Genomic DNA, 25,729 nt, shown 5'->3' on the forward strand with positions numbered 1-25,729 from the left:
AGAACTGCAGAAAATGGCATTGTGTCTGTGTCAGGACTGTTTTAAAGCTGAACAAATAGCCATGCTTCAAACACACACTCACACTGCCAATGCAAACCTCACACACTACCTTCAACCAAACACACAACACTCATTATAAAGAGCTTCAAACGCTGAAAAGATGAGTGAAATGTCAATGTAACCATCACTGCGTTTACTCTGTGTGTGAACCTGTTAGTAGGTGTATGTTTTTCTGTGGTGGGTTTTTGAAGATTTCTCTCAAGAGCTTTGCTTTATAATACAGCAAAATAGAATCAGAGCTAAAAGGAAATTCAACTGGAAGTGAAATCAAGTGCAGAACCTGGAGAAGAGTTTATAAACAGGCAGACAGGCAGATCGAACAACAATGCAAATGAGCACACATTTCTGTAAAGAGCATCTCGATTGCAGATAATAAGCAGACTTGTGTTTCTCCGTCAGTATAATTGTACATTAGATGGGGCAGAGCACGCGGCTGACGTTGCCAGCCCCGGCCACACGAGAGACGCCTGCCGACCGCACCACGTCTGATTAGTGCAGAAAAAGGATTTCCGAAACCAGAAGCCATCAATGGTGCACATGCAGGCAGCAGAAATAGCCTGGCCACAACACGCCTCTTGCTCCTGGTCAAAACTGTGTTAGGCTGCTAACCATCTCTCTCTCCTTTGCTCTCGAAGTCATACATGGGAATGAAAATAAACTCTGAATGCGGGCAGTCATCAAAATCTCTACACTTTAAAACGTTATATTAAAGGCAATGCTACGTTTATAGACCAAGAACTTGACCAAAATGGAAAAGGACATTAAATAGGCACATTTAACAAGGTTTTATAAGAATTTACAAGCAAATTTTATTTTTCACTATTAGGATTTGTATAGAAACAATATGTGGCTGATATTCTGAGTATATTAGCTTTTACATGTCTCCCAGGAGTTGGGTGTTCAGAATATGCAGATGACTCTTTTCCACTATTAAATACTATTTCATGAGTTAACATGAATATATATTGCCATATGCATATTAAGCTAAAACAAATCTTTCGGCTGAAATTAACCCCCTTCCCCTAGATATCGTTCCACGTGAGCGTATGCGTGTACTGCTGAGGTGTACGTCTGCTGGATGGACCTTAAGAACATGCTGCTAAACAGACGCCCATGTTCGTACCCACAATCCATTTCTTCCCGGGCCAAAAAAAAAAAAAAAAACGTCGCAGGCTAAGCTAGCCAAAGAAAATTACAGTTCAGCCATTTTTGGAAAAAGAAAAACAAGAATGAAGCTGGGAGATGCGGGAGCAAATAGAAAGAAAGAAAGAGAGAGAGAGAGAGAGAGAGAGAGAGAGAAAGAAAGAAAGAAAGAAAGAAAGAAAGAAAGAAAGAAAGAAAGAAAGAAAGAAAGAAAGAAAGAGAGAGAGAGAGAGAGAGAGAGAGAAGAAAGAAAGAAAGAAAAAGAAAGAGAGAGAGAGAGAGAAAGAGAGAGATAAAGAAAGAAAGAAAGAAAGAAAAAGAAAGAAAGAAAGAAAGAAAGAAAGAAAGAAAGAAAGAAAAAGAAAAAGAAAGAAAGAAAGAAAGAAAGAAAGAAAGAAAGAAAGAAAGAAAGAAAGAAAGAAAGAAAGAAAGAAAGAAAGAAAGACTTGTTTGTGATGTTAATGCTACTTTGGTTGACCAAGGAACTCTGGCTAGTTAAGAAGCCTGGTGGGGACACCAGCAAACAGGGTTGAATCGTCCTCTTTGCAGGCAGCTTATTTCATTAGCCCTAATTTTACCCTCTGAGAAAAATTAATTTTGCCCAAATATTTCATTATTTGTTATGTCTGCATAGTCTGAGGTACTTACAGTTAATGCTTGTCTCGCTGAGTGCAAGCGCGTGACCCTCGCCTAAAATCCTCTCTGCTAACCAATGTATTCCTACAATAAACCCATAGAGAAATCTCACATATAATGATAGTGCCGACATACTGCCCCAGGACAAAAGAAAAGGACAAATCAGAAGGAAAACAGCAAAAAAAGAGCATCGAAGTGCCTCAGTAAATGACACTCTTTCCTCTAAAACACTTTTGCTTGGGTTTTTTTCTCTTTCTGGCTCACTTGAACTCTCCCTTACTCAGTCGGTAGGCCATTGATGGACTTTAGAAGAGGTATCATTTAGCAGGCAGGAATGCAACACTCCGTATCTTAGACTGAGGTGCCACATTCCTCATTAAGGGTCTCGAACACATGTTAAAGCACACACTTAAAGAAGCGCACATGCAGCGCTATTAAACACAGATGAATGTACATAAAAAATGCTCTCAAGGCCTACTAACAAGCACAAAACAGTCCGTGCCACAGCTACATAGATAAATGAGTACACACACAAAGATGTGCTCTACAGTGGGCAGACCCGGGCAACGTTCCCAAATGGACCTTAACCCTCCTCCCCATTCTAACACATACTGTGTGTGTGAATGGCAGCCATTTCAGAGCTGAGAGAGAGAGAAAGAAGGCCAACACTTGAAGTTGAGAAAGGAGTCTTTGCTGGGTTTGTGTCTCTCAGAAAAAGCCCCACATTAGCCTTACACCATTAACCTCAGAATACTCAATAGAGCATATAAAAGACACTCTACACACACAAATATGTGCTCAGACAAGTCATAAAAAGCAAATGCTGAATTTTTTTTAGATTATTCTACTAATAAATGTGTTTCCCACAACTATATGTACTATATGTTTACATTAAATAGCATATAAAGGACCTGTAAAAGGCATTTACAGTAACAGTGATTTGTAGTGGCAAAGAAACCTAGTAAGTAGTAATTCATTTTCAATCAGAGCTTGCAAATAAAGATGACATAAGCAACAGCGGCAACTATTAGGGATACGCCACCATTAAAGTTGGCATGAAACATAAGTAAATGTAAAATCTCAAATAAATGGTAAAAATATCAACTATTATATTACAGAAATATTGTGCATATCTTGTAGAAACAATTCAGAAGGAGCAATTTTGCTGACCTGGGAAATATATTTATATTGATATGTATCTCAAAATAGGTCCTCTCAAAATCATTGGTGGATAAACCAGACACGATCAGAATAAATCCCATCAGTCTCGTCCGGTGGCTTCAGCTCAGTCTCCGCATTTAGCAACCAAAGGCCCCTGGAAATGGGGCAGCTGATGGTAGGAAATTCCTATCTGAGAGTGACTGAGATTAACAACACTGAGCTTTCAGACCTCCGCTATATTCGGTGTACTAACTCCATTTAGAGTGTGGGTCAGGAAGAGAGAGAGAATGAACAAGAATAAAGAGACAAATCCCTGGCAGATAATTTCTCTTTCAAAACATTCTTTCTGATTTGAGTATTCCAGAGCTCAAGGCTCACTCATGCATGGGGACGACCTGGATTTACTACACTAAATCACTGCATTCCTGCCTCTGTGCAAGCATGTGTGCGCAAGGTCATGTTCGCATTAAGACTGCTGCATTGATTTTTTTCTACATCACAAGGTATTTCACACTACCACGAAAAGTATCTGCCCCGTCCTTTAAGGATAAGGTGCTTCTGCACCACTAGTGGTACCAAAAGGAATCGCAAAAATGAATTGAGTGCAGCAGGAGTCCTAAAATCCGGAAAAGAGTCACCATTTTTGAATTTGCAGTTCCATTGTCTCAAAGTCAATATTTTATTTTTTTTATTGGGTTTTTGGTTAAATACCTCAATTAAGGTCTATGGTTAACACAAACTCAAGATATTTTCACAATTTCTTCTACAACATAAAATACATCAATAACAGGTATCCACCTAAATAAATTCTGGGCAGAAACCATAAATTCAGAATTCACTTGGCCAAAAACCGAAAAAAACCCCAAAAAATTAATTAAACAAACTTATTTAATAATCAAATAGCTAAAACTGAGTTGTACAAACATTTAAATTGCACATAAGGCAGTTCTTACATCAACTTTTTAAAAACAGAATTGTTACTACTCCAGATTCTTCTGGTATTCACCCATGTTTATTTCGTGCTGTAACTAGTAAAGAGGAGATTAGATGATCGTTCGATTCATCCGTGCTGCCGCTACAGTGATCTGTCATGCCGTATTAAAGAGCGCCAAAATGTAACTTATTGTTTGAATTTTGTAATGTAATTGACAATTATAAAGTTGAAACTTTGCTTCATATTAAAAGTAACAAAGCACAAAGCTTTTTGAGATTATGGATGGCAGGCGTGCTACAAATATTTGGTGAAGCTTTGTTCAAGCATCAACAGAAAACAGCATAAACAAAGATTTTAGAGAGAAATCATATAATTGCCTATTAAAATCGAGAAATTAATATTGTCAATGCAGAGCTATAGTGTCCACAGAACTGACATGTTTAACTGTTGTAGATTATCCACGTTGTGTGCACAAAACAGATGCTGAACAGTCAAAATGTGCAATTGGAGAAGCGCTAATTAAACATCTGTTTCAGTCTCTGATTTCGGCCCAAACCCGAAAATAGCTGTTTCGGCTGAAAATTTTCACTAGGCGAAATTTCGGTGCATCCCTAAGCAATAATACCCCACTCGTGATTTTTTAAAAGCTTTTACGTGCCTTGCAAAAGACCCTTGCTAAAAAGTGGCTAAATGGGACTAAGGAGATGTTGTGGACATTATTAAACATTATTATGCCAAACAGAAAAACGCAACTACTCACTAGTTATTATACTTACTCTCTAGCAGACTATTTTAACTAAATCTTAAATAAAAATTGAATGAGTTGTTAGAAGCTTAGTGGAGGTGACGTTAAAGTCATATAACTACAATGATCTTTGTTTATAGCCTAAAATTAGCTTTATACTTCTGCCGATTATATTTAGCCTTCAAAATTCCTAGAAGTTAGGTTGATTTGTGAAGATTATCTTGATGAACGAAATGTGTAAGAAACATAAACTTTTGTTGATCACAAAGCTTATTTTCTGCAATAATAATGGAAAAGCCCTTTTGCCTTATTGTCAAGGGAACCACAAGGGGTGCTAACTTGGCCAACAAAAATACGCAGCACTCCAGTGTTCATGCAGTTAGTCCCACCCCAAACACATAATTGGTTGATTCAGAAGTTGACATGTCAGGTCACTCAAGCGCCATAGTGGAAGTCAGCCTATAAATGGCTTTCTTACATTGGTCTCTGAATATTAAATTGGAAAAGGAGAAATTATTTTAGCATTGAGGGGATACTAATAATCACAAGCTTCTTTAACAATGGCAAATCACATTGTTAATTTTCTGAATAACATATGCAAAGATTCTGTCAGAGGTCAAACATTTTAATGGACTTTCGCTCACTCGGCTGGGTTGAATATCAGAGAGATATCTGGTGTGTGAAATCCGTAGGTTAGCAGTAAACAAACAGGACAGGTGTGCCGGTGGATATGTTCACAAGCCTCTAAAACCCTGCAACTTTATCCACAGGAATGAGTGTGAGGGAGGGGGAGTGATGTGTTTTTTCCCCCTCTGCACCTCTCTTTAGTTTTGCATTCTTAATAACCTTTTGTGCCTCGTGCCAACTGTGGGAGCCTAAAAGGCAGGAAACAAGAGGAAGTCGTTGGACATAGTATCCATTTCTTTTCAAGCTTCCCCTGCTTTGGGTTGAACCCTTTGAAAATAGCACATGGCATTGTTGTATAACAAAAAAAAGCAGGCCCTTACTAAAAGTTAATAGGAAGATGGAAAGGAGAAAAGAGGAGAGGAAAGCAGGCCTTGTGAATCATTGCAGCTATATCCTCCTTTCACTCCTATTAAACAAGCAGAGCAGAGCTCAAAGGCACAGAGGTGCCTCATAGACTTCTAATTACCTGAGCCGATTTCTAGCCCCGCAGCCAGTGCTCTTGATATAGTCAGTACAGAGAGCTAAAACTACTGTGGTAAGAGGACAAATAGAGAGCTAATGCAGATATCGGGTATTACACCAGAGATCTGATATTTCCAGGAATATGTGTGTGTCTGTGTGTGTGGATTGTACCAGAACAAGACCTGTCAGCATTGTACTGAGCACAATTCTTTCTGCTTGTGCCTGCCAGCTAGAGAAATAATTCCCATTCTCACACTACCTGCACACCCAATGTGTAGTGTCATTTTTATATTTATTATTTATATACCATTATAGTAATAATATTTTGAATTAGCTTTTTTTTTTCAGTTTTGTTTCATTTAATTTTAGTTTTTCAAAATGTTATGTTTATTAGTTTTTTCTATATAGCTTTATTTTTTACTTTAGTTTTATTGATTTTAATACTTCGACTTATTTCAGTTCACTGCCAAGGCAACATTAATTTAAGTTACGTTTTTCCATCCCATGTTTACATTTTAATTTTATTTCACTTTTATTTCAGTTACCAAAAATGTAAAAATAGTTTGTGGCAAATAAGTCAAACTGAGTATAATCAGTGTTCGACAAACATTTGTGTAAGTAATTTTGTTGACAACATTTTTTTTTTCTTACACATTGTCGAATAAAATGTTTTTGCTGTCTAAAATGATATGCTATTTTACAATAAAATGGACAACGATAAATACAGATGACATGACACTGAATTTAAATTAAAAAATTTCACAAGACAATGTCTGAATGTCTTTTGTAATAATTTGAATACATGAAATATTAATTGAAACATGCATGGTTTAAAATACTTCATAGAATTTTAATTTTTAGATCGAACTATCCCTTTAGGCCTCTCATACATGAACATTTACTCATCTTCATGTTCTAAACCTGTATGACTTACTGCTGTCTGTGAACAATGTTGGGAACCAAACAATATTGGAGCCCATTGAAAAGTATAAACAAGCCTCAAAATATTTTTTTATGTTCCACAGTATAAAGAAATTCATATAGGTTGGAGTGAGGATGAGTAAATGATGACAATTTTCTTTTCTGGGTGAACTATCCCTTTAAGCTGAAAAGGCTTTTGACATGAAGGATATACTGATATTTGATCCCCACCCCTCTCTCTCTCTCTACACATGCGCTTCCACTCTGAGAAATGAGTAGTTACGTTCACTTGTGTAAATACACTCCCTCACATAAAGACTTTTCTTTTATCACATCGTTCGAAGTCCAACTCAGTGGGGTGCATTCGAAAATCAGGCTGAAAGGAGCTTTCAAGCAGATAGGTTGATTTCTCTTCACTGACAGGTAGAGCGTAGAAACAATATCTCTTACACTACACATACAGTCGAGCAAAAAAATGTGTAGTGCAGTCATTGAGAGAAAGCATTTCAACAGGGCAAAGGAAAATATTGCGATGCTAGCAAACTGCCCACACACCTTACACAGAGCAAAGGCCTCTAGGAAAGACCTTAAAGAAACAGAGAAAGTGAGAGAATTTCATGAACAGAATGAAGGGGCAAAGGGAGTGTGTTAGCTAATGCATGAGCACTTAATGCTGGAACGTGTGTGTGTGTACAGTACATCCATATCAGAGGAGGGTAGAGTATCCAAAAACTGTACTCAAGCAAAAGTACAAGTACTTATAGAAATATTTACTCAAAGTAAAAGTAATAATCTTAATAGTTACTTGAGTAAGAGTAAAAAGTATCCAATGAAAAAACTACTCACGTTGCTAGTTACTTCGGATCACATGCATACATATATAAAACATGATATTATTTAGATATTTTTTATTTAAATGACTATTATTATCATAATTAGATAGGCTATCTTTGCAACAAAAACAGAAGAGACAAGCATTATTTCTGCCATCTGTAGCCCGAAAATTATTGCCTGTCCTTTGGTTTCTATAATAGTGACTTATACAACTACATTTGGATTATCAGACAATGTCGAAATAAAGTGACTCTGCAGTGTTTTGCATTCACATTACTGCACACACATTACCGCGGGATGGCGGGTGTTCATTTCATAAACTGTGGACAATGGTATCTTATTAATGTATAAATTAATGTATATGTCCAAAAAACGGGTAATGTCATACTTTGTAATAGTGCTATCGTGGCGTAATAATCTGTTTGGTTGTAAAATATATTACCTGAATGAAATGAAAGCGAATGCATCATCCTGTGGAATCATTCATTCACAGACAGCTTACGAAGATGTTCAACTAATAAAGATCTTCATCGCTGGCAAAAATATGATGCATTTGCAGATTTGCTTTCACTTGACTGCACTGTAGGTCCACGGCCACTTCATCTAACGTTCTTGATGTTCTTAAATCTTCCTGTTACAACTCTTGAGTCGAGTGTGATTTGAAAGCGCTTCAGACGATTCAGTGCGTGCAGGAAACTGAACAATCATTCAAACTGATTCGCGAACCGATTTAGACAGATCTGCCAACTTGTTTGATGAAGTGTTTGAACAGAATCGTCTCAAAAGAGCGATTCATTTGTGAATTGAGCATCGCTCATGCCCAGAAAAAAGATACAGCGCACTTGGTATAAACTTCGCATTTAACAACATGTATTGCATTAAAATAAAGTAACAAGAGGAATGTCGCCCAATGTAACGAAGTAAAAGTACAGTTTTTTCATTAGAAATGTACTCGAGTAAAAGTAAAAGTACCCACATTTAAATCTACTCTTAAAAGTACAATTGTACCAAAAAAAATACTCAAGTAAATGTAACGAAGTAAATGTAATTCGTTACTGCCCACCTTTGATCCATACCATATTTATGCACACCCAAACACTCACTCTATCACTTTAAATGTCCTGTGAGGAAAGGATTGAGGTCAGTGTGAGCAGGTTAACCAGACTCGGGTACTTTTGCATGACCTGACTCAAAGTCTGGAACAATCTGTTCACCTGCAGTGCGTGTCATTATCCTTAGCTACACTCGCTGAACAAATCTGCGGCTGTGAAAGAAGCTCTAGGACAAAACACAAATTCAACAGGGATCCATGTTTCTCTGACAGCTATCTCCATGGAAAATTCTAGTGCTTTTTGTTGTGTGTGGCTGTGGTGCACAGGTGTCAGAGAAAATTACAGTCTTCAGATGTTATGAGCTGGAATTTTAAGGCGGCTGTATTTTGCATTTTCTTTATTGCCTGACTGTCTTTTACCTGAAGTCCTTTATTTTTGTCTGATTTCAAAAAATATTTAATACATTATCTCTCTCTCTCTCTGTATTTGTTTATATATCCATATTTATCTATCTACAAATAAATAAATAAATAAATAAAGGAGATAAATAGAGAGAACTAAAAAGAGAGGTAGATGGTAAATATAGAGGTAAATAAATAAATATAATATCTATATTTATTTACCTATCTTTTTATTTATCACTATTTCATTTATTTATTTATTTACCTCTATATTTACCCATCTGGATGGATGGATGGATTAAATGTGCTCATATAGATGTGTGTTTTTGAACAAGTCATTTTACAGCTTTCTATAAATGGACTGTGTGGGAGCTTTGTGTTGTGCACATTCGATTATGTCTACATAGCACAATAAACTCAAGGAAACAAAAGATCAAGGAAAATCCTGTTTTCCATGACATGTTCCCTTCAATGAAACACAAAAGCAGCACTAAGACCTGTTTACTGTTGCCAAAGGAAGAAAAAAAAAAAAAAAAATCACTCTCATCCAAGCCCTTAGTTACCTCACACAAAACTAAATCAACCAGTCAATATTGTCCAAGGTGCTTTTGTGACCAAATATGCCATCTGAGAATAGGGCTGTAGCGATAACTGCAATATTGTAATATTGGGATACTGACAAGCCAACCGCAGAGGAACGCAAGCAAACACCGCAAACGCAATGCTCGCATTTTTTTATTTTTCATAAGGCTATGCACTTCTTATTTAACATTCAATGCACATGCATTAAGTGTAAAAAAGCTTATAATGACAACAAGAGTTAATGTATTTTTTTCACCAACTGGCCCCTTTCTACTAAATTAAGACTCCATGTACCTGTGTATGTACTTGGCGACAATGAATGATGGTGTTATAATGTAATTTTCAATGACTGACAAGCCTGTCTAGAATGCGCAGAGACGAGAAGTGCTGATACCGGTGAAATATCAGCAGTCTTAGAGAGCCTCTCTCATCCAGTTAGATTTGAGGACCAGAACTTACTATTATAGGCTACTAATACAATAGCCCTATATAGCAAAAATTTGAAAACGGCGATAATATTGCATATCGCGATATTGAGCCACTCAAAATCACTGCAAGGGAAATTCTTTCACCACGACAGCATTAGCTGAGAAATAAACAATCAAACACCAAGGCTGCAGATGTGCTCTTCACTGATTTACCAGCAAACCAACAAACATGTTTATTCTGTTTCTTCCCACAGGTCCTATTTTTTGCAGGGCAGCTTTGTAGATGAGCCAGCGCAGGGCTCTGCTGTTTCTGAGCATGTAATTACTGAGCTTTTGGCCTGCTGTATATTTAACGGTTTTATTGTCAGGCATGACGTTTTGTGCAGAAAAATTAAATACTAATAATAGAGGTCAGCAGTGATAATTAAACTCTATAGTCAATGAAGCGTTCATGGAAACCTTGTTCAAATATATACAACGCAGGTAGCTATGGTGTTATTGCAGCCTGTGATAAGGGTTACGAGTTAATTGCTTGATTGCTTTGAGCCATATCGCATGAAGCACTTTTAAGCGTTGCAAGGAAGTTATGAATTTTTGAAATGACTAACAATATTGTAGACAACAACACTGCACACTCTTTCTTTTTCACACTGGTACTCGTGTAGAAAAATTTTGTATGGATCTCTTAGTTTGGAGCTGATCAAAGTTTAACAGGTTTTGATATGCTGGAACACACCATGCTTGTCTGCTGCCTTACCTGGGAAAAAAGGGTCTGTCACACTACACTTTTCTTTCTATTGACTTCCATTCATACAAATGCACGAAATCGGAAACAAGCTTGTGCAAAGTTCTCTACATTCCAAAGTTCAAGCTTGGTGAACTCTCACCAGTGATTTGCATCACGTGAAGACGTGTGACCAATAGAACACTGAAACCTCACAGTGTGACCTCTTCACTTAGGGCTGGGCAACTCTGGCCGTCAAGAAGAGTTTAGCTCCAACTCTGATGAAACTCACATGCCTGTAGCTTTCTAGTAATCCTGAAGGCCTTGATTAGCTTGTTCATTTGTGTTTGAGTAGGGTTGAAGCTAAACTCTGCAGGAAAGTAGATCTCAATGAACATAGTTGCCCACCCCTGTCTTAGATGAATAAAAATAACAAACTTTAATGCTGCAGGTTTGCAGCGTTGCATTAAAGTTTTTAGATTTTGGATGTATTATTTTGTTACATGTTAAATTTATGTTTTTTTTTTTGTTTTTTTTTAAAGGCAACCACAACTGAAGATTTTCATTTACTTTTAAGGTGGTGCCTGGAACCTTTCATTTTTATTCTAAGGAGTAAGAAGGTAGTGAATGGTTTTTTTTTCTTCCATTTTCATTCTGTGTTAGTAAGTAGAGTCTTTCATTTTCCCTCTGAGCTTTCATTTTTATTCTAAGGAGTAAGGAGGTAGTGAATGTTTTTTTTTTCCTTCCATTTTCATTCTGTGTTAGTAAGTGGAGTCTTTCATTTTCCCTCTGAGCTCAAAACTGTAGTGCAAGTCATGATTAAATGGGTTATACTCCTGGTTATTGTGAAATGCTTATTAAAGCAGGGAAAGCATTATCTTGTTCATTCATCACCCATGATAAGTAAATATGGGCTAAAGGAAATTCAACCAGACAAACCAATCAACCTTGAGGCAGTATTATTTCTATAGTATTCGTTTTAATTTTAGTTTAATTTGTAGTCATTTCATGTGTTTTTTGACATTTTATTAGCCTTTTAAAATATTCCTATGTACCTTTATTTTTTTTATTTCAGTTTTAATTTTCAGTGAAGTTTTTATCTAATATTTACATGTTTTATTTCAGCTTTATTACAATTAATGAAAACAATTTTTAATAGTTTTAGTTGTAGTTAACCATTGGTTTAAGGCTGAATTTTAGTTTATTCATTGACAGAAAATAACATCCCCCTTTTTTTTTTTCTTTTTTTTTTCAATTTATGATGTAACCAGGTCTGTGTCACAGATGTCCTCCACTGAACTTCATTCATTTACAGACATGTACATACTGTGCAGCTGTTTGTTATCTAGGAAGAGACGGACCCATCCCTTATTACTGTTAGTTATGTTATATTATGTCTCCGAGTCTGTAAGTATTTGGGTGGGTGAGAAGAACACTGTGCTTTTAACAAACTATGTACTGTCTACATCACATACCGATATGGTTGTACGAGATCAGTTATGCTTTGCAGAGCCTTTCCTCTAGAGATCTGATATGCACTTGATGACAAAATATTTCAGGAACTTCTTTGAACCATCTTTGTTGACTATGAACGAAGGACTTCAGAACACGAAACTAGAAACTTTCCAAAAAGACATTTCCTTTCCTAAGTCTTATCTCTTTCGTATTGTAACACACACAAAAATGCACTTATAATCCACACATCTGCCGCTCCTGGAATAGTTAATATTCGACTAAAAAAATCAGACTGCCTCTCTTTTTTCCTCCCTTCCCTTTCTTTCTTTCCCTGGAGCAAATCCAAGTGTGGAACAGTTACTGAGAGAACACTGTCTGCTGGAGGACAAACCCTTATTTGGTCTGAAAACTCATTGGCCAATGCTAGCAAAAATAACCTTCACATTTGTATATGTAACTGCATGGGGAAAAAAGACCACACAAGTCAGTAAAACACTGTGAGAGAGGCTGGCCACCAACTTTCACAGACTGGCCAAAACCTTCAACTCAAATTAAACTTCAGGGCCAGTTTCTCAGACTGATTGCTTTCAGGTTCACAAAGTCGAACAATGCTTCAGTGGGCTTTTTCATTTCACATTCTCACTTAGTGGATTTGAAATATTGTGGATTTCAGAGACCCGTACCCATAGGAAAGAAAAATTCACAAACAAGATCTCTTTAATATCTCAGTTGTTCCTCCTAGACAGCAATGGGAATGAATTTAGAGCAAATGAGACTTTTGCTTAAGTTTGCATAATATTTCATAAGAAGACCCTAGTAATATCACACACTGAAGTTTGAGAAAAGATCTCCAAAAATGTCTAAAACTTTGCTTTGAAAATTTCTCATGAAATTCTTAATTTATAGCTCAATACTCTTACTTTACACAACCGTTCAAAGGTTTGGGGGGTCACTTATTTTTTTAAAGAAATTGATACTTTCATCCAGCAAGGATGCATTAAATTGATCAAAAGTGAAAACATTTATAATATTACAGATTTAGTATTTCAAATAAATGTGCTGCTTTATTGAACTTTCTACTCATTAAAGAATCCTGAAAATGTTTGAAAAAAATACTAAGCAACACTTTATTTAACATTGATAATGAGAATGTTTCTTAAGCACCAAATCAGCATATTAAAATGAATTATGTTTTCCTTTCAAAAACATTAAACAAATCATACCGCCCCTGAACGATTTAACGATAGTGTAAATCAATAGTTGGCTCATTTTTGTCTGTTTTCTCTTCTCCTTGTGGGAGCAATAGGATTGTAGCCACTAGCTAGCACAGTGTTCCTCAGTTAAGCTTTACAGGTTATTTGTTCTTAGCACTAAAACAAGCTCAGACAACAATGGTGGAGATATTGCAGCAGGCGCTAGGTAATCTGACCTAACATGTTCCTGAAATGTCCTGAACTTGAAGTGTGAATCATTTCAAGGTTTCCTACAGCTGCAGGCCTTTGAGTTTGCTGTTTGCACATTTTTACACCCATTCTCCTTGGTATGCTGGTAAAATCATCCCCTACTCTATGGGGGAGAAGAGGATGAGGGAGGGAAACCATAGCTGTATAAAATATTCAGTGTGGGTCCATTTAGTAAACCCCATATGCGTACACAGTGATCCATGAAGAGAGTGAGAAAGAGAGGAGAGCGACAGTGAGAGAGAGAGAGAGAGAGGGAGGTGGTGAAAAAACAAGAACACGCAAAAGATCTGACAGCAGGCGAGTGTGCCTTCATAAGCTTATTCACTGAGCCTTATGCTTCAGTAGATTTACATAAAAAAACACGTTTTGGAACTGATGGCACTCAAAGAATCTCAGAAGACCATTAGGACGTAGCTAACCTATCTCTTCCTGTCTGTTTGTATGTGTCCTGTAGATGAATGTCTACTCTAATGGACCATTTTCACTGTACTGATGTAGCATCAAAACGAACAAAATCAGCTCTGCAAACCATGCTTGACTGGGAAATGAATTACTGATTTGAGTGTGACCTGAACAAATAATTAACAGAATTGCTGTTTGTTACCATACACAGTGTTTGAGCTCGGTAAGATTTTTAAAATGTTTTTGAAAGAAAGTCTCTTATGCTCACTGTGATTTTTGACCATGTGTCCTTTCAGAATAGAAGTATCAATATCTTAACAATTAAGTGTAAAAACAAAAGTGCATGGTTTCCTTTTAGCATCATAGCACAAAAACTAAAGCCTGTTCACTCAGATGCAATTAAAGTGTGTGTGCTATACAAAAGTAAAATTTGTATACAAAAGTAAAATACTTTTGTGTGCTATACCAGGGTTTTTCCTGGCTCAAAATGAGGCGGAGGTGGTAAAATCCTAATAATGTATTTTAATAATAAGGTAATTAAATGTTATTATTTTTGTGGGTGGAGGTTGGTACCTCTAGGGGGGTCCGGGGGCATGCCCCCCCGTAAGAAATTTTTGTACGTTTTAAAGATAAATTCATTAATCTGGTGCACTTTGAGTCACCCAAATCCACTGTTAAAAATAGATAATCCACCCGCAAACCACCCATATTCTTTGATTTAGATATCTGCATCTGATCACATTACAATTATTCAAATTTTCAGTGTTAAGCATGATAATATGGTAACATATCACACTGAAGTTGGCTAATTAAAAATGAACATTTATTTAAAATAAAAGTTCTTCTTTTGGCAAAATTACATTTCCTTAATAGCCTTAACAGAGGCTTTACTCCATTCAAACTTAAATTGTCAATGTTTCATTACATCACTGTTTGAAAACAGAATAATTTTTTGTACCTTTTATAAGGTTTTATTTTATTAAATGTTTGCTCCATCTTTCATTTCAAATTCTTAAATTTGATCAATATATTCAATTAAAATAATAAGACATTCGGCTGTTTCCAATCAAATTAAATAATTTACATTGAAAAATTATAACTATTAAATTAGATTATTTTAAATATTTTTGAATATACAAATAAGGAATGTTGAAAAGAATGATACTTTATGAAACTAAACCGCCAGTAGGAGGCGGCAGGCGACCGTCTTATGAGCGAGTCATTGAGTCATTCATTCAAACGATTCGTTCAAAAGGCTGATTCATTCAGAATGAGGCAGTTTATGAATAGGTAATTGAATCTTTGACTCAACCGATTCGTTCAAAACGCTGAATCATTCAGCAATGAAACACGGCTGAGTGTTGCTGTGAGATCCGCAATGGTTCTGCTGTGATCTTTGTTTGGAACTATTTTCGCTGCTGAAACAGAACAAAAACAGTCATTGCGTCTCAAATGTAAGTGACTTAATTTTAACTATTTGTTTATTGAACTGTTATGAAATCAGTCTCGGTTTCAATCTTGATGGCATTCAGGAAAACATCACTCTGGGGTGCGTTTCCCGAAAGCATCGTTGGCCAACTATGGTCGCAAGTTCATCGCAATGTCCATTGAACTCTATTGGTAACGACGGAACTTGCGACCATGGTTGGCCAACGATGCTTTCGGGAAACGCACCCCTGATCGTGTGTAGCCTAGGCTATGGTGTTTATTAACTATAATATGTTATAAATAACAGGACGAGCCTGAACAGCGCAACTTTGTTACCGTCAGTACATTAGGTAGGACTATATTATTATCAACTATAGGCTATCAATCGCCACTTACATTAAATTAAATAAAACAGAATCACCCTCACGTTTTCGGTGATTCGGTATATTTTTATATAATTTTTTTTTTTTTAATCAGGGCATTTGTCCGGAAGGGCTACAATTCTCTCTCATTTTTCCCTTCAAAAAAGAAAGAAAGAAAGAAAAAAAAAACACACGTGTCCCGGACAAAGTATATGGTCCCAGACAAGCGTTATTGTCGAGTCCTGATATGTTTTCATTGATTGGTTTTCCATGAAGAGAATTACGTTGTTGAAAACGAAAGTTCCGTGTCTTTATTAAACTCAACACAAAATTATTTATCTGTCATCCACCCTCGATTAATTGGAAATGGAATGTTTTTATTACTTATCCGCGTAACCCCCCCCCCCACACACACACACACACACCCCCACACACTGTATATGATCCTGAAATTTCAGCATTCATTTTATTCTTGAATTAAAGCAAAATGAACTCTGAGATATTATTTGAATGGTTAACCAATATGGGTGAAGAGTCATTTAGGGATAAATCTGCCTTATATCTACTCTGAGCCTGCATTTGAAAAATTCGATTACCTCAAACATCTTACAGTCTATTCCTGTCAACCTCAGCACCATCTTCAAATTGACTACTAGAAGGACTGTAAGATAAAAACAAAGCTCTTTGATACACTCACCAGTCTTAGGGTTGATGCTGAAGAAGCCCTGGGGGTTCCCGCTAGTGATCTTGTAGGAGAGCTTTTCACTGGACTTCGTGTCCGGGTCAAACGCCTCGATCTGGATGATGGAGACATCTTTGGGTGAGTTCTCCATGACGGATGGATAATAGACAGGTTCGGAGGTCTGTGGGGTATTATCGTTGACATCCTGAACATCGATGTAGACCTCCACAAAGGAAGACAGTGGTACCACACCACGGTCAGTGGCGTAGACCGTCAGCCAGTAGTGAGACACGGTCTCATGGTCCAGCAGTTCTTGTGTCCGGATCACACCTGAGGAGAACATGGAGAAATCTTAGTGTCGTCTCATAAGACAAATCAACGGGCAATTTGAAGTTACACCTATTAGCATGTGTGCTATGGAGGACTAGGAGGACACTAATTAATGTATTGATTAAAATAAAAAAATACTATTAAAATAAAATAGGCAACGCTTTAAAAAAAATAGTTAACGTGTTTAACATTTTAAATGAAAAAAAAAAGTAAACATTTATTATTTTGTTACATTTAACTACGCTTTTAAACATGAATTAACTAAACCATTATACATATTCCCATTTATGTCAATTTCAAAACTGATTATTTCATATATATTTTTTTAAATAATAAATTCATTTTATTTTAAAAGTGGCACTCCTAATCAAGCAAACATTTCCGTGAAGCGAAGCCATTGTAGAAACACCTTAATCAAGCATATCTGTCACCAATGATTCATTTGTTCTGCAACAGGTGCTAAAGATAAAGTGATTTTTGGCTGACCTTCATCACAAATGAGTATAAATCACTTCACACATATTGTGTTTCTTTCTCGAACTCTCTAAAACCTAAAGTGGACCTTTAAATAGCATTTTGAACGTTCACAGCCACAATATCCTATACCCATCATGCTTTGCCACGATAATGGTATCCTTAGAAGCAGATAAGTGGCTCTGATAGGTTTAAGTGGGAACCTAATACCTCCTATAGATCGTCTTATGGTCCTGTAAGTGAACAATGCCTTTATTAAACTTGCTTTCTTTGAGCCAGAGTCACCTGTTCGGCTCTCTACCTTGCAATCTCAAAACATTAGAGATGTTTCACATGTGTGCCGCATTGCACTCAGCTGTGTCAACAGTCTGCCTATTCACTGCCATAAAGGAATGAGAAGGGGGAGAAAGAGGAGGCCGTCAGAGAGCAAACAGCAGGTCTGCATACAAAGCGCAGTCGAATCCATCACATATGATGGCGAGAGAGTGAGAAAGCAAAAAGAGCCTTGGACTGTGATCTCTACATTTTTCCAGTCCATGCACACTAGTGTAAAAAGGTGTGGCATAATTTATGTTGCAGAATGATTGTTTTATTGCGTATATTACTGTATATGACTTATATTTTATTGTATCATACTGAATAAATCATAGGCTTGTTTAAGGGCAGTAAAGATGTGGTTTGCCTGAAAGGACCTGTAATGTTATCAGTAGCCGAGTGATCTCATCGTTACTCAGGGCAGGCAGGTGGGGTGTGCGTGAATGAAAAAGAGAGCTAGATAGACACTCCCTGGTCAAAGTTTACCGCTGCCAGAACAGGCAGGTTCCTGTTGTTGAAAACTCGATCCGATTAAACTTGAGCCCATGAACTTAAAGATTATACTTTGTTGGTTAAGAAATCTTTAGATCCAGTGTTGTTAATGTTGCAAACATTTCAAGAATAAAGTCTCATTCACTAACTCTCAAACTTTATTTAAGCCAGCTCAGCAATTTTTTGTTTAGTTACAAAGTACAATTATTTCGCACAGGGACATATGAAACAAGGAATTGACAACGTTATCCTGTTTGTTCCAGAGCAGTCTTTTGCACAGTGCATTGCGCCAGTTCTTGTTCTTTGTCTTCTTAACTTGCTCTGCTGGGCTTTAGCAAACTCAGGACTAGCTGGAGCCTCAAGGGGGATAAGTGTGAAAGAATACACTTACTGCTTATAAAACAGACCAGGAAAAATGGCTGCTTTTCGCAGCTCGGCTGTTTTATTTGACCTTTTTGGCCTTATTTTTCATTCATCATTGATCTGTAACACCTGACGTTATGAATAGCTTAAGGCTCTAATATAGGAGGTGAGGGAAAGGAAATGGATAGCTCACTTCATTTTGCCATTGGCTATCAGTGTAAGGTGGCCCATAGATCAGCACTGTAAAAATTCTGCAGAGTTGATTCTTAAAGAAGGAACATACATAATTAATGAAGCAAATGAAACTGTTCAAAAGTTTGGAGTCAGTATTTATTTATTTTTTTAAAATAAATTTATACTTTTATTCAGCAAGGACAAATTAAATTGATCAAAAGTGACAGTGGATAAGTTTGTAAATGTTTAAATAAATGCTGTTTTTGAACTTCAATTCAGAATTTAATTGAACTACTGTTTTTAATTGGCAATAACAAATGTTTAGATTTCAGAAGGATCATGCGACACTGAAGATGGTAAATTCAGTTTTGCAATGGAAATAATTACATTTTAAAATATAATTTTTTAACTTTTTTGTATTTTTGATCAAATAAAAGCAGCCTTTATGAGCATTTAAAAAAAAAAAAATTGATTAGGCAGCGTTCATGTCGTAGCACAAATAATGTTGGATGAGTTACATCCTTAATTTGAATTCTTAGGGCAGGGATGTGTCCAAATCCCTAACCACAAGTACGAGCAATAGTAATTGCGTTTCTTGCCTTGGCAACCTAATAAGTCATCTTTAACAGCAAGGTTGTTAAACTAAACTGTGCAAAGGATTCGTTTAGCACTGAAGATTAGGCCTAAGATTAAGTTAACTCATACATGTGTAGAGGTTTACGTATATTGAACTGAGGGTGAGGGGGGATATTGTTTGTGCAAGACATTTATAAAAAACAATTACTTTTATTTGTAGATGGTTGGCTGAGAATGAAGAGTGACAAAGACAAATGAGTGTGTGTAAGCGGCTAGCAGGGTATAAGAACATGTCAAACAGAGTCAGAGGAGCTGAACGATAGATGTGGATGAGAAAGAGATGGTAGGAGAAGAGAGAAAGGGCGAGACAGAGAATGAGCTTTGTCTCTGCCAAACAACTGCCCATGCTTGAGTGCTCATTTGGATGACCAGAGGATACACACAAAAGAAAGCTGCTCCTTCAAGCTCAAAAGGCCGCTGCTGTAAAAGCAGTCACTAGGATGATGACTCCACCAACAAGCACACTCCCCACTAAAGCCTCTATACTTTTGACATTTCTGAGACTAATTTAGAGAGGCAACTAAGTTTGCAAGCCAGATTCGAATGCATACCAATTTACTAGATATGTCCAACAGATCCATTTTAATGCTCAGGACTTTTAGTCTTGGTTGTCTGATGCCACTAAATGATGCACAGCAAAATTACAGTTGACAAACATTATTGCACACAAAACTTTTCACCTCATCTTTTTTTAGGTTTTAAAAACTTTCAAAGTTTATTATAAAATTCATAAAATACTGAAACTTTGACTTGGTCTGAATAAGCTTTAAATCCAACAGCATGGATTTAAAAGCTGAACTGCCCACAATCAATTGTCTTCTAGAAGCCTGGCTAAGTTGATCCGGACCAAATTGACATGGAAGAACATTTACCTAACAATAATCAGGACTCTGATTCATAAACACGAGCCCTTTACAATACTAACCAACCCTGACTGAGAAGAAGCTATTGTTGTAAAGAAGCTTCAGGCATTCTTCAGTGTTAGAGCTCACACTTAAGTAATGGTATAATCCTCAGCACATGAGAGCAACAAGAAGTTTTAAAACACACTCTGTACTGTCTTTTATTGTAATGATTCATTCGGTGCATTAAAGTTGTTTCATAGGTATTCTGCCACACCTTTGAATCAACTGTGGTTGAGGAAGTTGTGAAACAAGCCCTGAAGCGATATAATATGATGACAGAATTAAAGCAGGTCTTTCTTTCTGGCTTCTTTGTTCATTTCTTCACCCTCAAGCGAGGCATTTCACAGCTACCTGAGCGCCTCAATGAACAATGAGAACCGCTCGCACTGACTCAACATGGCTGACCTTGCACATAGGTGTGTGTGGATATTTGTGTGTACAAAGAGAGACAGAGAGGAAGCAAATTTCATTCTCAGACTGGGTCGAAATCCCCAGTGACTGATTAGATCATGATTCGGCTATGACTACACTTTCTGAGTTAACAAACATGGACAGTTTTTGATCTTGACTTGACATGTTAAAGTTCAGACCTGGTTGAGAGTATTAAGAGCCATAAAGATGGGAATGTTAAGTGGATTGGGGAATAGCAAAGCCTCCATGCTCCCTTCCCTTTTCTAATGTTTCTCAACTTTCCCAAAATGTGGGTCAGTGAGAAGGTCTCGTCAGAGGTAGATTGAGTTCTCTGGCATGCTGTGTGCTGGTGGCCATGCGACCGAATCCAGCTTGGGTCCATTCCAGATCTTTTCCATATTTTCTACAGTCTGTCACTTGAAATCATAACATATGAACATCCATCATAAAAATATTCATTATTTTGAATACAATTTTTATTGTTTTTGAAAGAGGTTATGCTCAACAAAGCTGAATTTGAAGAAAAAATACAGTAAAAGCAGTAATATTGTGAAATGTTACTACAATTTAAAACAACTCAATTTTGATTTATTTTAAAATGCGATGTAACTATTGGTGGACAAACTAAAAAAGAGATAATGTGAAAAGTGTGTTTTAAAAGTTTACTTTCTAAAAGTCTACAGGGCTAAAAGTGCCCATGATAGCTGACGAAACAGTCCTATGCATCAACAAAACCCCTCTTTTCTTTGATCTACACACGTAAAAAACACATGGCAAATCTTCAGTTTGAGATAGGCCTGCTGCGATAGTCAGTGTTACAGGTGAGGTGCTACACGGTGTTCAGCCGCACACTGATTACATCACCTGACCACTGCGACGGCACCACCACCCACCATTGTTTAGAATTTTTTATAGTAATAAAAATAATTTATTTCAGTTAGAAAACAGACTACAATTAAAAACTGAACACATCTGCTCAAATTCAGCATGAGCCCAACGAGAGTCGCAGCACAGATCAGCAGCAGGAGTCAAATTTCATTAATAAGAATAGTATATGCAGCGCTTATTAATTTTGTTAATAAAAGTTCTGTTTAATATAAGCGAGTTTGTGATTGTACTGTTTTGTTGTTGTGTTTTTCTTTAAGAATAATAATGAACCCACCATTCAAGCAAATGCCATCCCCAAATTGCCACTAATTAATGCTGATGCCACTAAAATGCGCACGGATGCACTTGCATTCATAAGCGATTTAAAAGCGAGGTGGAAAACAGGGAAAAACTACAACGTCCTTCCCACCCCCACCCACCCCCTCGGTGATACCAGTATTGCCGGTGTTGTCACGTGTCGATTAACCAGTGGGAAAATTTCCTCACCATCACATCCCTTATTTGAGAAATTGCAAATTGCAAGCATATGAAGAGCTGGCAATTGCACCAAATAGGAAAGCCAGAAAAAGATTACCGAGGTTGTCAAATAAAGGATTATGAAATGTTAAACCCTGTTTATCCCTAGTCCTTATTTTCAGAAAGAGACAAGTTGCCTTCAAAAAACTGTCAATATCATAATTTTTTTTAAGGATGCGTAATAAGCCTCAGCCATCAGCTCCTGTAAGCGCACTTGACGTTCACAGAACTGCTGTGAATATCATCAAAGCGAAGCCTAACTCTGAGCAATTCTCTGACCTTCAGAGAGTGACTCTACAAGGCTTTCACATATGTAGTGGAGGTGGTGGAAGCAGAGGGATAGGTTAGGGCAGCTTAGGACTTGTATTCCCCTGGTCTGCACTTTAAAAAGCCATCCGTTTCTCTTTGAACTGGCTTGGTTAATTCTGTTTGCCGGGCTCCTGCATTCCTCAACCTTCTTAGGCCTCCTGCTCACATGCTTACATAAACTTTCTCAGCGATTTTTCTCTCCACCTCCCGTTTCACTCTTTTTCTTTCCCGAGACTCCAGAGAAATATTTGAGATTCCAGTGTCAGAACCAAGAGTATTATAAGGGAACCCTCAGCTAAGCTCCCATCACCACCCCCCTTTCCCGACTTTAATCATATCAATGCTCTCGGTTCCCAGAGTTTCTTCAGGGGCTTTAAAAGGGCTCTACCCCACTTCACTTTAGGGATGCAAGGGCGGCACAAGCCTTGAGGAATACTTGTGTACTACAAATGAACTCAATATTACTTCATTAACCATGAATATTATCAGGGCTCAACAGCTGTATGTCTTGCTGTTTACCCGACTAGGCCACTATTATAGATTTCTACTTGTCCTGCCAATATTTGCCTTGACCTTGACAACATTTATTTTCATTTTTGCACTTATTTTTTTAGACTACATATAATAATAATAATAAAAAGTGTAACAAATATGATAACTCATAAAAAGAAAATAATTTTTAGCTGACTTTTGTGGAATCATAGAATTCACATAGTTGTCCTCCCAAAATGTTCACTGGCTCCAACAAATTAATTATAGTTTCTTTTTTGAAATGATATGTTTTGTTTTACCTAGCAGACAAATTCATAACCAAATAAAGAAAACCAAATATTTAAGTTTACAAGGCATTAAAATGCATTTAGGCCAGCCTTAATGTTATATGAACTTTATCACTTTGAAAAAAAAATCTATAAATGCAAGTGTGGGAAAAGATGCATTCCAGAACAAAATTCTCTTGGAGACAAACACAATTCTAGTTTAGAAAAAGGGACTGCCACTGCCAAGGTTATCAGCCTCTAATAGCGGATTGAGGAAGCAATTAAAGAACGAGTGCTTGATGACTTTAACAAACACTGTGGCACACAATAGCCATCTTATCTACAGGGCATCCTGGACAAGTGATTACGGGCTTGTGAAGCCTCTTGAGTCAACCCACTATTTCCACGTTACGCATCATTGCGTTTTCACTATATCTCCCCGGCTAACAAAGCAACTACCAACCTAACTCGCACTAAAAAACAGCTTGTAACATCTGGCTGGAGGGAAAAATCATACTTAGGAGGAGCAGAATGATTTGACCAGCTTAATATAGTGCCCTGTCTCGCTCTACATATCACACTAATCTCATCTTAAAACCAGAGAGCGTGTGGAAATCACAACATTTGCAAAACAACAACAGGTAAGTTATAAACATGTATACTGCAAGCTCCAGAAATAGAAAGATTCAAAACCGGAACATGAAAAGGGAGCATAAAAGGGAAGTTTGTCAATGAATGAACGAATGAGAGTTTCTTTTTTTCTGCCTGCTTTAGCCTATTAATTCTAGCTGAGAGCTTCTTTTGACACTTGCCCAGACAGATCCTATTGTCCAGAAGACCTTGTGTTTTTGCAGAGGCCTGGTAGTGAACGCGGCCTGTTTGTTTAAATATCATGTTTGTACTTTAAGCATGCTCTTTCCCCCCTGAATTGACTCCAATCTCTGAGCCCTTCCTGATAACGAGCGTCTGTCCTCCGTTATAACAACATTTTTTTGAAGCATGAAATAGCTGCCCAGTGACATAGTCGGCACTGGCATTATCACTAGGCCGGCACATTAGTTCATGCCGGAGAGCTTTTCTCTCCTCTTTTGGGGAGGCTGATAAGACTATGAAGTGAGAGTGTGTTTCATACAGGGTGCTGTCTTGACATTTTGAAAGCCTCACTTCTTTTTTTCCTCTCACTTTTCTATTTATATACTTGTGCTCCTTGGAGTGTTTCTGTGTGGTGAGGATCAAAGGCGTTTAAAATATTGAAGGGAGGAGTCTGGTGAGGCAGTAAAACAGGGAATAGAAAAGTCATTTGGTTCAAACCCCAGATGTTTGACTCTTAACTAGGCTCCTAATTACACCTTTACATATCATTACGAACGTGAATTTATACATAACTATTATGTAGGGGCAAAGCTGCGCAACTGACATTCTAAAACAAACACAGACACTGTAATATCGGTTTGCATGCATAAGAGTGTTCAAATCAAATGAACCAGTCTAAATGAAGATATGTGTTACTTTAGTTGTTTCGCAGTGAGTTTACTAGGACAGTATAAATCTGAAAATGTGCAAAGCCAACATGAAAAAAGACAATGTACATCACCATTACTGATGTTTTTAAAGTTTAACACCACAAGTAGGGTTGCATGATTAGCTAATCGATATAAAATCGCAACAGTGATAGTGCTTACTGCAATTATCATATTGCAAAAACTGTTGTTTAATAAAAAATAAAAAATGAGCACTGTGTTTCAGAGCGAAGCATGGCACTGTGTTCTTTTAAATACAAACAGCTTATGTTCTGGTGTTTCAGAGCGACTCGGTTCTCAGTAAATGCTGCTGCCCACAAACTCATATGTGCTCTGAGTTTTGGTTGATTATAATATGCATTTGGAAACACAACATGCAATGAGATGCGCTTAAAAAACGGTTGTTGTCAGCAATATAAAAGCATTAAGGGCTCCCTGCCTGTGGTTTCCACCAAAACAAAAGCTTGATTGTTTAACGTTTAAAAAATAATTGTATTGTAAAACAAGTTATTATTACTATTATTATTATTATTATTATTATATTTGCCTTAAATATCAAGCAAATGAATTCCATCAAGCCAGAGTAATGCTTTGCATATAATTTGACAATGCAATGATTTATTGTCCATTTGTTCAAAATGCAAACAAAACAAATTTATCTAAAATGGAGGTAGCGGTTTTCAAAAACAGGTTTTGAGCAAAAACAATGTAGTGTCGCTAAACACTCCATGATGCAATGATTTGTTGAGCTTTTGTAGCAAGCTGTTATGATTATCTGTTGAGCGCAGAAGCCCAACAGTGAAATAAAAAGCATTCATCTTCATTTCTCATCTCTGACCTCTGAGTGGAAAAGCCGTGGGTGTGACATTCATAGTCCCAGGATGTGCAATTCTAAAATGCCAGTTAACTTTGACGCACAGTCAGATACAGTTTGGTAGCAGATGCATCACACAGTTTGTCTCGCGTCGGTGGTTAGCGTCTCTGGTTTCACACTCTGCATCCACCAGCGCCGTGTTTACATCTGCTGTCACTCGCCTTCGATTCTCATTATAAAAATCTGTGACATCACAGGGAAA

The 25,729-nt window shown here is 37.1% G+C and overlaps 1 protein-coding gene across 8 annotated transcripts in view; it reads right to left on the reverse strand.

The window, feature by feature from the left end:
- Positions 1-25,729, reverse strand: part of fat1a (FAT atypical cadherin 1a) — a 92,750-nt gene that overhangs the window by 50,999 nt on the left and 16,022 nt on the right. For all 8 annotated transcript variants that reach the window (XR_013818746.1, XR_013818747.1, XM_079846838.1 and 5 more), the window contains exon 3: positions 16,578-16,892. Coding sequence is in view for 6 of the 8 variants with exons in the window: in XM_079846838.1 (XP_079702964.1) it covers positions 16,578-16,892 (315 nt within the window). In the remaining 2 variants the exon portion in view is untranslated. The remainder of the gene's footprint in view (positions 1-16,577; positions 16,893-25,729) is intronic.

This window comes from Squalius cephalus (genome assembly GCF_949319135.1).
Source record: "Squalius cephalus genome assembly, chromosome: 2".
NCBI lineage: Eukaryota > Metazoa > Chordata > Actinopteri > Cypriniformes > Leuciscidae > Squalius > Squalius cephalus.